The sequence below is a fragment of the Schistocerca piceifrons genome, chromosome 4, assembly GCF_021461385.2.
Source record: "Schistocerca piceifrons isolate TAMUIC-IGC-003096 chromosome 4, iqSchPice1.1, whole genome shotgun sequence".
Taxonomy (NCBI): domain Eukaryota; kingdom Metazoa; phylum Arthropoda; class Insecta; order Orthoptera; family Acrididae; genus Schistocerca; species Schistocerca piceifrons.
This window is the reverse complement of record NC_060141.1, coordinates 221,155,063-221,173,478: the sequence shown is the minus strand read 5'-3', so window position 1 is coordinate 221,173,478 and position 18,416 is coordinate 221,155,063. Positions and strand designations below refer to the sequence as shown.

The 18,416-nt window shown below is 37.0% G+C and overlaps 1 protein-coding gene across 2 annotated transcripts in view; it reads right to left on the bottom strand.

The window, feature by feature from the left end:
- Positions 1-13,369: 13,369 nt before the first annotated feature.
- The window catches only part of LOC124794718, a 229,240-nt gene continuing 224,193 nt past the window's right edge, over positions 13,370-18,416 (bottom strand). For both annotated transcript variants that reach the window (XM_047258303.1, XM_047258302.1), the window contains exon 26: positions 13,370-15,154. In XM_047258303.1, the coding sequence (XP_047114259.1) occupies positions 15,080-15,154 (75 nt within the window). In that variant the 3' untranslated portion in view covers positions 13,370-15,079. The remainder of the gene's footprint in view (positions 15,155-18,416) is intronic.

Sequence of the window (18,416 nt, the reverse complement as noted above, 5' to 3'; positions counted from 1 at the left end):
CTCTGATGAACACTCGCCATCAAGGACAACATACTGGGTTCCATTAGTTAAGAAGTCTTCGAGCCACTCTGAACTTATACTGTATGCTCGTACCTTTGTTAACAGTCAGCAGTGGTGTACCGTGTCGAATACTTTTCGGAAATGTAGAAATGTGGAATCGGCCTGTTGCCCTTCATCCATAGTTCGCAGTACATCATGTGAGAAAAGGGCAAGCAGAGTGCTGCACAAGTGATGCTTTCTAAAACCAAGCTGATTCATGGCCACAAGCTTCTCAGTCTCAAGGAAACTTATTATATTTGAACTGGGAATATGTTCAAGAATTCTGCAGCGAACCAAAGTTAAGGATATTGCTCTGTAATTTTGTGGGTCTGTTCTTTTACCCTTCTTATACACAGGAATCAACTGTGGTTTCTTTTTCAGTCATTGGGACTGGGCAAGAGATTCACAATAAATCCAAGCTAGGTAAGGGACCAATGCCATAGAGTACTCTTTATAAACCTGGATTGGGATTCAATCTAGACCTGGTGATCTATTTGCTTTCAAATCTTACAGTTGTTTCTCTATGCCAGGGATGCTTATTACTATGTCACCCATATGGAAGACTGTCCAATGGTCAAATGATGGTATGTTTGTACATTTCTCCATGTTAAAAATTTCTTGAATGCAATATTCAAAACTTCCACTTTCGTTTTGCTATCTTCAACCACCGAACCAGGCTGTTCAACATATGACTGAATGGAAGCCTTAGACCTTGAAGCTAAAACATCTAGGTGTTTGTGTATGGAGCGAGTTAAAGTGGAATGACCACATAAAACTGATCATAGGAATTGCAGATGAAAATAAGATTCAGTGGAAGTATCCTTAAGAAATGCAGACCTTCAACAAAGGAGGTAACTTAGAAAATCCTCATTTTACCGTATTTTAATATTGCTTGTCAGTGTAGATCCACATCAGATAAGACTGATAGAGGAAACAGAGCAGAGCCAAAGCAGAACAATGTGTTTTGTTACAGGTTCATTTAGTAAGCACAAAAGTGCCGTCGAGCTGATCAACCAGTTCCAACGGAAGACACTGCAAGAGAGGCATTCTGCATCTATGCGTGGTTTACTGTTAAAAGCTCCAAGAGTATGCATTCCTAGAAAGTCAACAAATATGCTGCTTCCTTTTATGTACATCTCACAAAAAGATCATTGAGTTAAAGCCCACACAGAGGCTTACTGGCAATCATTCATGAACCATCTGTGAGGAGAACAAGAAAGGGAGGGTGGGGACACGGTGGTAAATAAAGTACGCTCTGTGACATACTGCAAGGTGGGTAGTGAAGTAAGATCTTCTTCAGCTCATGGACAAGGGAAATTGGTTGCCCAGCCCTGAGTTTCGACAGGAGTAAAATAAGCAAATGGTGCAAATGGCTCTGAGCACTATGGGACTTAACTTCTGAGGTCATCAGTCCCCTAGAACTACTTAAACCTAACTAACCTAAGGACTTCACACACATCCATGCCGAGGCAGGATTCGAACCTGCGACCGTAGTGGTCGCGCGGTTCCAGACTGTAGCGCCTAGAACCGCTCGGCCACTCCGGCCGGCGAGTAAAATATTAAGTGTCACTTTGACAGGAGGCATTTAGTTTTCTGATGATTATACAACAATACCTGTGAAATGTTTTATTATGCCTTTGTTGTATATGACATTACCTTCTATCCATAATTTCGTTTTTAGACAAAATAAGCATTTATATTTCATGATTTGTGCTTAATTTAGTACAGATACCAAAACAATATCAAAATAAGAAGGACAACATATTACAAACATATTGATTATAAAGAAAACTCTTGTACAGAGTTATATACTACCCCATTTGCATTAAATGATGACGTGAAGTCACATGAAGTTCCCACTGCTTTTGAATCTTATGACGAGCTCAGCTCACAAAAGCATCTCACTGTATGAATGCACAAATTTCTAGCTAATTGATGTCTCTTAAATATATTCTAAAATGTGTCTTAAGGGACCCATACACAGTCAAACAATCCATCACTTAATTACTTATTTACTCACTTAATAAATCTCTCTCTCACTGTAGCTGTTCTTAATGGCCCCAGACACAATCAAACAACCCTTTAAACTTCACTCATTCACTTTACATGTGGCAATAATAATAATAATTATTATTATTATTATAATTTTATTGTCATTCAGCCATTACAGCAATAGGCAATGTCATATACATACAAAAACACAATTAATAGTTTGAAAGAAACAACAAGTTTGTTGTTAACATTAATTGTATTTTAGTATGTATATGATGTTGTCTATTGGTGTAATGGCCGAATGACAATAAAATTATTATTATTATTGCCACATGTAAAGCGAATGAGTGAAGTTTAAAGGGTTGTTTGATTCTGTCCGGGGCCATTAAGAACAGCTACAGTGAGAGAGAGATTTGTTAAGTGAGTAAATAAGTAATTAAGTGAAATTTGATGAATTGTTTGATTGTGTATGGGCCCCTTAAGACACGTTTTGGAATATATTTAAGAGACATCAATTAGCTAGAAATTTATGCATTCATACAGTGAGATGCTTTTGTGAGCTGAGCTCGTCATAAGATTACAGTTGATAAATTCTCTTATATCATAGAATGGGTGGAGGACTAGCCAGTCATGAATTGTTTGTTTGAATAATTGTTCAGGTAATTCTTGAACAGATTGAGGAAGATTATTAAATAATTTGTACCCCATGATTTCATAGCTGTTGAGTGACTTTGACAATCTGTGGTAAGGAATACAGATGCACCTATTCCTTCTAGTATTGTGGCTATGTACATTTTCTCTGGTTTTTCTTTCAGGTAATTTCTTCTTCGTATAAATTAGAACATAGTATATGTACAAGTTTATAACAGTCATGATTTTTTGTTCACAGAACAATGGTTTACAGTATGCCTTATATGCACAACCAGTAATTACCCCAATAGATTTTTTTTGCAGTATTAATATGTCATGTATACAGCTAGAGTTTCTGCTGGCACTTTTTTGTTCAACAGATCTTTCTGAGCAGTTACCTGTTACACTGAGATTTTTTGTCCGTGATGAACTGTCTGCATTTAGAACATCGTATTTATTCATTAGTGGAACATGAAAAACATTGGTATTTAAGACAGGTCGAGAGATTTTCTTAGGCCTAATATATACACACTCTCATTTGCCTACCTGTGGGAAGGTCCATATAGTCGATCAAACTTTTCAGCATTTCTGCATATTGTCTAACTTTACTTAAGTCACTTTGCTGTTCTTCCCTCACACTTATTTTGAGTCCAGCATTGCACATTTCAAATGCAGTTTCAAGACCGTTGCACTCAGTTCCACAGTCACATGTAGGCCTATGGTGACCGAGATTTGCTTCCATGAAACAACAAGAATGATAACATTTATGTGCCAGTACACATATTTTAACACCTTTTATCACTTTTTTTGCACATAGCATACAATTCACTAATGGTAATTTACTGATATTCTCGGAGCGATTTGCCACTACATCCAAATGCGGCGCCATCTTGCTTACTTACACCTGCTCTAGTAGAGCAGCTCTACGAACCTCTTCCACTTCTTTCTGTCAAGTGCATTGTTTGTCAATTCGGTAATGATGTTCATCCTGGCTGTGTTCCCCAGTCTGTTTTCCATCATTCTTGCTATATGGCCTAGCAGTTCAACCTTCTCTTCTTTAGCACTTCAAAGATGTTATGGTGTTTGTACAATTTTCTCAATTTTTCATTTTTTCTTATCCTCCATTCCACATTATTTTCATCATATACCAGTTCAAAATTTTTCTTCCTCTTTCTTTCTAAATACCAATGCTTCATGTCCATATAATGTTACCAGTATAGTAGTCGATTGGTATGAGCAGATTTTTGAAGTCAGTGCTATGTTATATTTTGTTAAAGATTTTGATAAAACTAAAAAAAATGTTTTGTTGACTGTTGCTAGATAGGCATCTATTTCCATATCTGTTCTGTTGTTTTACTAAAAAGACTCCCTAAGTTCCTGAAGCAGTCAATTGTCTTGAAAGTGAATCCATCTACAGCCAAAGGTGCATCAATATGGATTTTCTTACTTATGAGCAGATATTCTGTCTTTTCATAATTAACACATAATCCTGTTTCCTAAGCCATTCTGTAATAATTTTGTGCCAGTCTAATTAACTCTGTTTTGGAAGTGCTTATTAATGCTACATTATCTGTGTATGTAAGTCTAGTAATGTTCACCTTCTGCATCTGGATCCCTTGAGGTTTAGTTTTACTAAATTCTTTATCCATCTTCTCTTACACAAGGTTAAATAAGATAGGTGAAATAGCATCCCCTTGTCTCAGTCCAGTGCACACACTAACGTTTACAGTTTCTCCTGCAGGTGTCTTTATAAGACAAAGTTTCTTCTATAAACATTTTAACTGATTTGATTAGCATTGATGGTATTTCAAATTCCCTCATTATATTTAGGAGTGGGTGTTGGTGTATGCTAGTGTAATAATATGTGGACATCTCCACTGAATTACCATGCCTTCTCAGTTATTTGTAATAATAATTGTTGTTGTTGTAGTTGTTGTTGTTGTCGTAGTCAGTCCAAAGCTCTATCCTGTGCAAGCCTCTTCATCTCTGAATAAATACTGAATACTGCAACTTGTAATCATCTGAATTTGCCTACTACATTCATTTCTTGGTCTCCCTATACAATTTTTATCCCACACTCTTCCCTCTAATACTAAATTATTGATCCCTTGACATCTCAGAATGTGTCCTATCAATCAGTCTCTTCTTCTAGCCAGATTGTCCCACAAATTTTTCCCCCAATTCTATTCAGTATCTCCTCATCAGTTATTTGATATACCCACCCAATTTTCAGTGTTTTCTGTAGCACTACATTTGAAAAGCTTTTCCAGTCTCTTCTTGTCTAATCTGTATATTGTCCATGTTTCATTTTCATACTTGGCTACAATCCACACAAATATTTTCAGAAATATTTAATAAAACTAAAATCTATATTCAATGTTAACAAATTTCTCTTCTTCAGAAATAGTTTTCTTGGCATTGCCAGTCTACATTTTATATCCTTTCTACTTTGGTTGTCATCAGTTATTTGGCTTCCTCAATAACAAAACTCATCTACTACATTTCATTATTCTTGTTTTGCTTTTGATCATTTTCATATTACATCCTCCTTTCAGGACACTTCACATTCAGTTCAACAGTTTCTTCAAGTCCTTTGCTGTCTTTGACAGAATTAAATATCATTGGTAAATGTCAAAGTTTTTTTTTCTTCTTCCTGAACTTTAATTCCTACTATAAATTTTTATTTTTATTTTTTTCTCTATTGCTTGCTCAATGTACAGATTAAATAACATCACTTCACTCCCTTCTGAACTACTGTTTCCCTTTCACATTCCTGAACTCTTATAAGTGCTGTCTGGTTTCTGTAAAAGCTGTAAATAGCCTTCCTCTCCTTGTATTTTACCCCATCTACATTCAGAACTTCAAGGAGATTATTCCACTCAACATTTTCAAAACCTTTCTCTAAGTCTACAAATGCTATTAATGTAGGTTTGCTTTTCCTTAACCTACCTCCTAAGATAAATAGTAGGGTCAGTATTGCCCTGTATCTTCCTACATTTCTCTGGAATCCAAACAGATCTTCACCGAGGTTGGCTTCTACCAGTTTTTCCATTCCTCTGTAAAGAATTCATGTTCGAATTTTGCAAATATGACTTTATAAACCCATAGTCCAATAATACTCACACCTATCAGCACCTGCTTCCTTTGGAATTGGAATTATTACAGTCTTTTAGCACTCTGAGGCTATTCTTAGAATGAATAAATGATGTAAGTTGGATTTATTTCTGAGGAAACCATTTTGGTAGATAGCAATGCGTTTTACAGTTATTGGTATCAGGCTCGTTAATAGGCACATTGATAGGATATTATGAGTGACATCCAGTAAAGCAACTCCTCTGTTGGTACTCCACACAAGGGGATCATTCTACATACATATAGGACATATAATTGCTGTTTTCCAGTCTGCAAGTATAGTTTTTGTCTTCCACATTGTTTCTATTAAATACTTTCAGTACAAACTTTACTAGCTTTGCAAAATATTTGATCGTGGGTGGCTTTGTGTAATGTGTTAATCAAAGAAAGTGCATGCTTAACTTGTCTGAGAGAAAGTTTAATTGATGGCTGATTTAACAAGATGGCAAGCATTTGTGCTGATGTTTCACCATGCATGTCTAACGAAAGAGTGTTTTTATTACAATTTGTCTCTCTGTATCTTAAGTTTCCACAGTATTGAAACTACAATCAAGGAGAAAAACATAGTAGCACTGGCAGTTTGGGTCTACATCTACCTCCACACACTGCAAAGCAGAATGAGCTGCACGACAAAGGGTATGTCTCAAAGTACCAGTTATTAGGGTTTCTTCCTGTTCCATTCACATTTGGTGCACAGGATGAATGATTGTTTGAATGCCTCCGCGTGTGCAGTAATTATTGTTACCTCATCCTCATGATCTCTATGTGTACGATACATAGGGGGTTGTAGTATATTCCTAGAGTCATCATTTAAACCTGATTCTCAAAACATTCTTGGGATAGTTTACGTCTCTCTTCAAGAGTCTTCCAGTTCAGTTCCTTCAGTATCTCTGTGAGACTCCCCCACAGATCAAACAAATCTGTGACCATTCGTACTGCCTTTCTCTGTATAGATTCAATATCACCTGTTAGTCCTATTTGGTACGGGTCCGATACACCTGAGCAATATTCTAGATCTGGTTGCATGAGTGATTTGTAAGCAATCTCCTTTGTAGACTGATTGCACTTCCCCGGTGTTCTACAAATAAACTGAAATCTACTGTCTACTTTACCCATAAATGAACCTATGATACCATTCCATTTCAATCACTACAAAGTGTGACACACAGGTGTTTCCATGAGTTGGCTGATACCAACAGTCACTTATTGATATTACAGTCTTATGATACCACATTTTTTTTCTTTTTGTGAAGTGCACAATTTTACATTTCTTAACATTTTACGCAAGTTACCAATATTTGCATCAATTTGAAATCCTATCAAGATCTGACTGAATATTTATGCAGCTTCTTTCAGGCAGTACTTCATCACAGATAACTGCATCAACTGTAAAAAGTCTGATGTTAATATTGTCTGCAAGGTCATTGATATACAGCATGAAGAGCGAGGTTTCCAGTACATTTCCCTGGCACACACAGAAAGTTACTTCTACATCTGATGATGTCTCTCTAGCCAAGATAACATGCTGCGTCCTCCCTGCCAAAAACTCCTCAATCCAGTCACAAATTTCACTTGATGCTCCATTAGATCGTAGTTTAGACAATAAGCAAAGATGTGTACCGAGTCAATTGCTTTTCAGAAATCAAGAAACACTGCATCTATCTAACTGTCTTGATCCAAGGCTTTCAGTACATAATGTGAGAAAAGTGCAAGTTGGGTTTCACATGATTAATATATATGGAGTCCATGCTTGTTGGCATTGAGGATGTCATTCTGTTCAAGATAACTAATAATGTTTGAGATTAGAATATAATCTAAGATTCTACAAGAAATTGGTGTCAAGGATGTTGGACATTAGTTTTGTGCATTACTTCTACTACCCTTCTAGTAGATTTTTTTCAAGAATGGGGCAAGCTTTCCTGTTCAAGGGATCTAATGACAGATATAGTCAGAAGAGGATTTAAGTAAGGCGCAAAGTCAGTATAGAATCTGGTAGGGATTTCGTTGGGCCCTGGAGTTACCAAAATGGTAGAGCCATTTTGTCTTTCCCAGACATGTATTGTGCAGGAATAGGTTAAGAAGGAAATACCATATTATATATATATATATTTTTTTTTTTTTTAAACAAAGATGATGTGACTTACCATACGAAAGCGCTGGCAGGTCGATAGAAACACAAACAGACACATACATACACACAAAATTCAAGCTTTCGCAACAAACTGTTGCCTCATCAGGAAAGAGGGAAGGAGAGGGAAAGACGAAAGGAAGTGGGTTTTAAGGGAGAGGGTAAGGAGTCATTCCAATCCCGGGAGCAGAAAGACTTACCTTAGGGGGAAAAAAAGGACGGGTATACACTCTCACACACACACATATCCATCCACACATATACAGACACAAGCAGACATATAGAGGGAAACATTCCACGTGGGAAAAATATATCTAAAAACAAAGATGATGTGACTTACCAAACGAAAGCGCTGGCACGTTGATAGACACACAAACAAACACAAACATATACACAAAATTCAAGCTTTCGCAACAAACTGTTGCCTCATCAGGAAAGAGGGAAGGAGAGGGAAAGACGAAAGGATGTGGGTTTTAAGGGAGAGGGTAAGGAGTCATTCCAATCCCGGGAGCGGAAAGACTTACCTTAGGGGGAAAAAAGGACGGGTATACACTCGCGCGCGCACACACACACACACATAACCTTCCACACGTGTCTGTATATGTGTGGATGGATATGTGTGTGTGCGCGAGTGTATACCCGTCCTTTTTTCCCCCTAAGGTAAGTCTTTCCGCTCCCGGGATTGGAATGACTCCTTACCCTCTCCCTTAAAACCCACATCCTTTCGTCTTTCCCTCTCCTTCCCTCTTTCCTGATGAGGCAACAGTTTGTTGCGAAAGCTTGAATTTTGTGTGTATGTTTGTGTGTGTGTGTCTATATATATATAATAAATTTTCACATACTTGTGTCTTTTTCAATGTGATGGCAAAGTAACTCAGCTATTAAAAATCAGACTGTCCATTGGGAGAAAGTTGACACAGTGATCAGATTCTAAGCATTTTTTTTCCTTTACCAGCTTTTCATGGGTATATTTCTCTCTCAATTTCAACCATATCCTGGACCAACATGTTTTCTTTTTCTCATTTATACACTGTGCTAAAACCAATGCAAGAAAGGCTCTGTTTGCATTGGTAGCAATATCCACTAGTGTCAAAATATTTCACAATGCGAACAGTGTCTGCTTCAAAAGTGAGGCTAACTTGGCAAACTTTGTTGGTATGTTTGCAGGGTTATTTGACAGACCCGTGGATACAAAAGAGCAAATTTGACTAACAAGTTTGATTGCTTATGGTGCATTTAGCAAACAACCACAATGGCGAAGGAAGTAGTTGTTGGTAAGGGCTTAATTCATTAAATGTCATGATCAGTTTTCATTGTTTAGAAGGGCCAAAAGAGTAACCCGTCACTTTCCCAAAAATGATGTTTTACAACTCAAGTAACACAAGACAATAACAATTACAGTTATGAATTACACATATGCCAGAGCACTTAAACGACTTTAAGAAAACTTCAAGCAAAGGCAACAATAGTAAATAAATGTTTAAAACTTTGGTATTAATTAATCTGTGAAAAATTATTCAGATTTTTCAATTCATAAATTTGGAAGTTCAAGAGAAATAAAGATCTTCCAGTGAACATGTCACAGACAAACAAGCACAAGAACAAGTGCTGGATAGTTTGTCGCTCTCTGCACACTCAAAGATCGGCTGGCCCCAAGGAGACTCTGTCTTGCCATACACATTTTTGTTGTTCTTGCCTGCTCCTTAATGTAAGGGAATTCCCAATTTTCAAAACCAAATTTCCACCAGATGCTTGGCTCCTGTAGGACAGATCATGTTCTGTCAGTTGTTGAGTCTTTGAGTCTAGCTCACCATACATGGAGCCTAGACACATTACCGAACCTGCAAAGCAATATTATTTACGCACAGTCTTTTACTAGGGGGAGGGGGGCAAGGTGGGGGCGGGGAGTGACCTGTTTATTTCTATAAAACTCCAAGTGAGAATGAAGTTGGCAGGTTTTCAGTTATAAAGAAAAGAAAGGCAGCAATAATACAAAAATAACAGAGAAAGGGCCACCAACATCAATCTGTTTGTGCATTACAAAGCTGCCTTTCTTACAATGTCGCAAATGTTACATTGGCTGCCTCAAAGTACATATTCTAAGGGTTCAGATGAGAATAATGTCTTACCGTTCTCCTAATGCTAAGAAAAGCTCATAGTATCAATAAAGAAATTTTACCAATTACTCTATGGCAAGAAATGTTATCATTGATTAACCAGGTTCTATTCTTATCTTAGTCACAAATCTGCTAGCATGAAAGGGTTGGGATGTTTGGAGGAAGAGACCAAACAGCGAGGTAATCGGTCTCATCGGATTAGGGAAGGACGGGGAAGGAAGACGGCCATGCCCTTTCACAGGAACCATCCCGGAATTTGCCTGGAGCGATTTAAGGAAATCACGGAAAACCTAAATCAGGATGGCCGGACGGGGGATTGAACCGTCGTCCTCCCGAATGTGAGTCCAGTGTGCTAACCACTGCGCCACCTCACTCGGTGCTGCTAGCATGAAAGATGATTGCAATATCAATAATGACTTTGCTACTCAAAGCTTAAGTTGTTTTCAATTTAAACCCTTTCAGCTAGTCGTCTCAGCATGCTGTGCAATTTTTCATGAGAAATGGGACCATGACACCCTCCTACAATTCAGCCTGTACACCAATAAACAGTTAATACCAAATTACATGACCTACTTCGTGTACCGTATTTACTCGAATCTAAGCCACACTTTTTTTCCGGTTTTTGTAATCCAAAAACCGCCTGTGGCTTAGAATCGAGTGCAAAGTAAGCAGAAGTTCTGAAAACTGTTGGTAGGTGCTGACACAACAAACTTCTGCCGTTGAATATATGTAGCACTACACAGGCATGCTTTGCAGGCACAAAGATAAATACTGGCGCCAAAACCTCTGAGTCAGTAAATAAATTTAAAAAAAGGTGGAAGACAAGCTTTTTTTCTCCGCACTGAGTTTCGACCACTGCATTTTCATTTTCATACATTATCCAACGAAGTAAATACAAATTCCGTATTGTTCATCTTCGAATGTAGCGGCATTTCAATGTACTACGAAAATCCGACTGGCAAGACTGTTTGGGATGTTTGTCAATATGGCCAACTCTACATTCTGAATTTTTTCCTACCTATGAGAAGAGATGGTTGCTAGTTGGAACTTTTATGAATTGTGAATCACATGCAGTATTCTCTTCACCATAAGAATAATACGAATATAAACATTTTGCTATGTATTCTTTCGTGTTTGCTGCTATCTCATTTAAATCCTGTCTGCCTAATAAACTACGAAACTAGTGTGGGACAACAGCAAACACGGAAGAATATACATATCATGTCATGTTTATATTCGTATTATTCTTATGCCTAATAGTGATACAGTCAGAAATGAAGCACGGCAATTGACTAGATTCTTAAATCTAAGATGACTCTAATTTCTGTGCAGAATGTAATGTACAAAAGAGGCGTCTGCAAAGATTTTCAAACGGCAAAAAATTTTAGCTAAACTCTCGTTCAGAACATCATCTATCATACGCAGTCTATTATTTGGTTCTTGTTGATCATTATCAAAGAAAGCAGCAGTATAAGTAACAACAAATAGCAGTCTCTTGCCATTGTTTCGCTAATGAGACAATTCCTCTCTTTTTTTTTATCGTAAGCGGCGGTAGCGCACACAAAATCAAGCCATGCCGTGAGCGGCGACAGGTCATAAACACACATTATCAGAATGCGACAAATAGTGCATGAGACAGTACAATAACGCATTTTCAGCTTAGAGTGATGTAAACACCTATAACAAAGAGAACAGCACTTATCAGATCAAAGAAAAATAAGCAATAGATTCAAACCAGACGAAGCACATGAAAAAGGAAGGGTACCCGTATAAATACGGACAGAGCCCAACGCATAGCAATGGCTACCTGGTAAAGCTTAACTGCTAAGCTTACGACTCGAACCAAACTACTGTAGCTGTATCGTCATTCATTCAACCTAAATTGTGTCTCATATTACAATAGGCCAACTTTGTTTCGATTTGGAGGTGCAGCCTAAAACTTTTCTCTCCCTTGATTTCGAGTCTCATTTTTCAGGTGCGGCTTAGATTCGAGTGCGGCTTAGATTCGAGTAAATACGGTATGTTGCCAATCTGGCCATCACAGCCACTAGGGAAAAGTTTTGAGGCGATAAAACACAACCTGTAATGCTCTGTCAGAATACTTGGTACCTGGATAATTCCCTTACACTGCATCCCTCAAAGACACAAGCCAATACCTTCCATTTTCGCCAAAAACTAGCAAGTCAACAGCTGACTTTAAGCTTAAATCACTCACACATACAGATCCAGAATCGGTTATCAATGCACAAACATAACTGTTAGAAGGCTCATAAATACTGCAGCAAGAAATTACATATTGAGAAAATAGGCTAAAGCAAATTGGGGACTAGGTGAAAGGCACAAAGAACCTTGGCCTAGGCACTCTGCTTCTTCATGGCAGAATATGCTTTCTCACTGAGGTCCAGATCTGTACATGCCAAAAAGGTCAGTGTAAGTTCAAATGGCCATACCTACTAATAATTGGTTGAACGAAATATCCACCACTGGATAATCTATACAAAGCAGCTGGAATTATGGACTTCACATCCTGAAGAGCTGGTCAGTAACACACTGGGAAGCTTAAAAGTCTGCCTTCAATGAATGTCACACCTTATTTGGCAATTCCTGCAGACCTGTAAAACTTACATTCTACAAGAGATCCTTAAACAAAGAACTTACCAAATCTCCAAATCACTAATTTCCACTACAGGAGATAGCCAGTGGAGATAATTTGTTGAAGGGGTCTGGCAATGTGTCCTGGTGCTGGCTGTCTATTCCACCCACTGCCTTCACCATTTTCACATTACAACACTCTCGATGTATTTTTGCTAGCAATACATCCCATGCAGCACTCCGTTGGAAACCACTATCCCTGTCGACAAGACCATCATGGACCAATATTGCCACCGTCTCTTCGATGATAAGAGTCCCAGAACCTGTTCCCCAGGCATAACACCTCTGTCCGTTCAGAAGATATGGGTCCACAGTGATCTTGGAAACTGGGATAGCTGTTTCCAGCTGAGCCCTGAATGGGATGTAGCGCTAACAAGAATACGTCAAGAGCCCTCTAATGTGAAAGTGGTAAACACAGTGGATGGAATACATAGACAGCACCAGGGTGCAATGCCAAGAACCTCGAACACACTGGGAGTGCCTAGACAAAATCACCTGAAGACGACAAGCAGGAAACATTGCCGCAGAATCATGCCTTGATTCAGTTGATAACTCAAGAAGACTTCGACATAAAAATTCCTCGAGAAAGCCTTCATTATCATAAAGACGTAATATTTAGCATCAGCTTTAAGAGTAGGTCTGGAGCTCTTTTAAATATAGTCTTAAGAACACACTTAGATTTAGAAAAATATATTTTATTTTCAAACTGTACAGCATTAGCCTTGTGTTAGAAAAATATTATTTTCAGATATCCATATATAATCTCACTGAACAGTACAGTATAGTACATGTTTGTAACATAAAATTTTTATTGTACTTATATAGTATAAATAATGATTTGTACCAGCAGGGTCATTTTGCACTCTTCCATGTTAAAAACCAAACTGATTCTCAGTCACTTCCAACATTTTACAAATTCACATTTGCACAAGAAAAGTATTTTTATATTATTTGTTGCTTGGCATAGTAAAATAGCAAAACTGAGTGTAAAACAAATCACATATAATAAGAAAATGTAGCTTGTAATATTCTCAGGCCATGTTCATCCACAACATAAACTCTTGATCGGTCAATGGTACATACTAGCACAATGTGTCCTTTTATGGGCATATTCTTAATGCTTGAGTGATGCTATTGTCAATTTATTTCCATTCATCACAAGGACATGCCCACTTGGTACAAATGTAGTCATGATCATTTCATGTCGCATAAAGTATCAAGATTTTTAATTATAAATTACTAAAGTGCATTCTACTATTTTTGTTGTCTGGTATGGCTTCATATTCCTTACCTGATGAAACACTGTTTACATTTGATGAATGCAAACATAACTTCTGTGTGTTTCAACAAATCAGAATAGTAGTCTGCAATATGTCAAAAATAAACTAATATAGTTGATCTTTTGTTAATGAAAGTAAGACATGTTAATCACATTTAGAACCTTAAGGCACTACAAGAACACTTCTGACAAATACTACCGATAACTACATTGCAAACATTTTACACTAAGGCTTAAACATAATAGCTTCTATCTCAGAGTATTCTTAAAACAGCTTGAATGAGTCATGCAAATATCATCACAGTATCTGTGGTTAAGTGAAACAGATCTCCATCACCTAGAAGCAAACATTTTAAAAAATAATCAAATTCTAAAAGAAGAGAGAACTCAACTTTTGCACTTTTTATAACTGTCTTGTTGAAGACACAAAACAGTCTCACATAACATGAACTTTTATATGATGATTTTGTTACATAAGTAATTAACAATTGTCATTCAAGGGTTCTATTAAATCTACAGTGTCAGAATAGATAACATTTATCCAGCTAAAAAAATTACTATCTCCAACAAATTGTACCTTTAAGTTGATTTACAGCTGCCATCTAATGAATAGCTACAGTACACAACGTACCAGAGACTCTATAGAAGAGACATTTTCAGTCAGTTCTTCAACTTTGTGAGATGAAAATATTATTTGTCACAAGTTCAACTTATATGCTTGGTAACTCTAATAATGTGTGAGGTATGAATCACTAGATCCTGTCAATATACTTTACTTCAGCATCAAGAATTTAAGTATTCATCATGGGATACCTTGTACAGTGTTCTACTGCTGCTTTCACACATATAAAGAAAATTTAGCACATATGCCATTTTTTAAACACACACGGACATGCTACTTTACTGCTTTATTATCAAAAGGATTTTATATTCACCAACTAAATGTGTGTCTTGGGCAAAAAAGGAGCTGTGGAGCCCACAAGTTATATTCAAAAGACAGACATATGCAGGCTGTAGTAGTTATTGTATTATTTGGAAACAGCAGTTAATATATTTTTATCACTTGGTTTTGAAATTTAGCTACATTAGTATGAAAACACTACTAAACAGCTATGCAACTATTGCAGATGATGCCATCATATTAACTCCACAAGTTCCATCTCCACGATACACTCGATAATAGCCCTAGAAAGAAAATGCATATTAGAAACAAATTAAAAAGCATAACTCCTTGACAATAAATTACTGGTACTGTATCTTTAAAACAGTGTTTGAGTCAGGAGTTAAAATATGTTTTAAGGTGAATTACACAAAGAATTATTATGTGCTTGAGCCTAAACAAAATTATTTTAGGATAGTCATCATACAAGTAAAAGCCATTCTATTATGAGAGATACAAAAACCATGAGAATGAATGAAACTTATTTGAGACTTACAACTCTAGAACTCTTGTAACAATTTCAAGCAAACCTATTATACACAAGAGCTTGTACTACGTATTAGGAGGTAATTGTCATTGAAAGCAAGGGATTCCCAGTACCTCTATTTGTGGAAAAGTGGTGAAATGTAAGCACCAACACTGGAGTCAAATCTATTAAGTACTGTGGAATGGATCTGAGGTCACCATGTTCACCCCATGGGCAGTTTTATGTTGCTTGCTCTTGGGTGGGTTCAAATAAGGTTTTATTTATTCGTGTAACTGGAGAGGAAACTAAAAATATTGTATATAATCAAGTTAAATTAGTATTATGGTGAATTTGTGAATGATGTTACTATATAATTTGTATAGGATATTTATGCTTTTGAAAAAGTGTAAATAAATCATGTTTTTACATTATGGGCAGATTTCATTCCTTTTCAATCATAACAGTAAGATCTGGATACATATGTAAATGGGCAACAGTTTCAAATAATTAAAAAAAGATTACATATAGTAATTAAAAACACTTATCATGAGACAATCTGCTGCTGACTTTTGGAACTAAGTGGTGAGAACATTTGATTTCCAATGAGTAATCACTTGTCACTAGTTATGAAATGCAAACTCAACATCCGAAACACACCCTTCCAAAACAGTGAAGCAGCTTTTCTGTTTATGTGGTAGAATGCATTAAAATGGAGTAGTATGAGAATCAGAAAAGAAGATGACATTATTAATATATCACTAGATGGAATGGTGTTAGAACAGATTCAGTCGTTCCAGTATTTGGGAAACTTGATAACTTCCAGCAGAATTTGTAAAGAGGAAATGAAACACATTATCTCCATGGGAAAGGCACCTTTTGAGGGAGTGAAAGGCGTGCTGACAGCCGGAAGCATCCCCATTACACTCAGGAAGGAGTTCACCAAATGTGTGTGGAGAGTGTTGCCTTATGCTTCTGAAATGTGGACAGTCAGACAGAAAGAACAAATGTGTGTAGAAGTTTTGAAATATGGTCATGGAGAAGAATGGAGAATGTGAATTAGATCAACAGAATGAGAAATGAGGATGTGCTGAGCAAGGCATGAGAGAAGAGGAACTTCATGAGAATGATATAGAAGAGGAAAACATCTTTGATGCGAAACATATTAAACAGGAATTATCTACTACAGAAAAGCGAAAGGAAGGAGAGAGAGAGAGAGAGAGAGAGAGAGAGAGAGAGAGAGAGAGAGAGAGAGAGAGAGAGAGAGGTGAAGAGAGGAAAAAATTACAAGCAAATGAAGGAGGATTCCCAGCACAGAGAGAAATCGAGGATGTCCAGTTGATACCAGTCCGAGGGCAGAGTTACTGAAAGAAGAGAAGTAGTATGTTATGAACAATCATGCACAAATGGAACATATATTTTGAACTGGAGGCAGGTGGGGTTTTAGTGTGCTATCACCAACAAGGTTGTTAGCCATGCCACAGACTGAGGAAAGATGAGGACAGTTATTGGCTGCATCGTTTTCAGGTAAATCACAATAGTGTTCCACAGTGCTCAATCATGGGCTCATGTCTATTCTTCCCCAGTGTTACTGATCCACCATTTTATTTGAATCAGGAGACAGAAATAGTACTCTTTGTAGATGCTACAAACATTATTGTCAAGTAGCAGCATCAGTAGGGAATTAGTGAAATATGTTTTTGTTTTGGTCTTACACAAATAGGCTAGCTTTAAACTTGGCACAAAACTGGATGAGGCATGTCTTTCAGTAAAGAATAGCACATCTCAGACTAAGGAGTGCATCACCAAAAATATTAGGGTATAAATTTTTAATGTACTTGGTAGTGTATATTTGTGGAAACTCAGAAGAAGAAGAAGAAGAAGAAGAAGAAGGAGGAGGAGAGAGAGAGAGAGAGAGAGAGAGAGAGAGAGAGAGAAAAGGCTGGTGGTTCAGACCTTTTTGCCAAATGAATAACTGCTAACTTTGAGGATATAAAAATCAGTATGTTAACATCATCTGAATACTTTCATTTACTGAAGTCCTACTGGATAATATCATGGAATAACTCCTCATGCAGTCAAAAAGTATTCATTACACAAAAGAAAGTTATTAGAATGATTTGTGGTGATCACACATGTATATTTTGTAGCCATATGTTTATGCAATTGGAAATTAAAAACAGACACAGGGAAAATTTAATAAATTATGAAATTTACTGTCAATCTCTTACCATTTGAAAGCAGTTTGGAAGGCAATGCTAGAAGAAAAAAGGATCTACACAGTGAATTTAACTTTGGCAAAGAATGTCAGCCCTTGGCACCTACAGGAAACAGTGGCCACGTGTTAGTGAGTTGCGCTTGATTGAATGTGTGTGTCTTTTCTACTTCTGATGACGGACATAGTCTGAAAGCTGAGTATTTGCATCATGCCTATCTGTGACTCAGTGCCTACTCTATGTGGTGACTAGGAATTTATCCTTCCTACAATATTGTTTGGCATAAAAAATGTGTGAAATATACAGTTATGAAACTCTCTGACAATATGCCTATACAAATAAAATGTCTGATGACAGACAGCAGAATAGTGTTCAAATACTGATTAAATCAGTTTCTTTTATACTATAGAAGAATTTTTGAATAGAATAAGTAATCAATTACAAATCTGTAAGTGTCAAGAAAGTAACCGTATAATCATACTTTTTAACTGTCTCTGCTATTGTCCGCATTTATTGAAAATATGGTCTATGGAACATGGAACAAATTAACTAACTATCCATCCAAGCATACACATTAAGTAATTTAGGGGACCCACACTAAACATAAATCTGCTAGGTCAGTTGAGGAATTGGACCCAATACTCGAGAAAGCAACTCTACCAGTGCGTTAAAAATTGTGTCACGTCACTGGAGGTGTATGGGAGCAATTATACAGTGATTTATCATCATTCAAAATACAACTTTATTCACACTTAACTTACAAATTGTAGAAGTTACATAACACCTTTAATTACAAATGCAGAGGTGCTGTTTAATGATTCCCAGGGG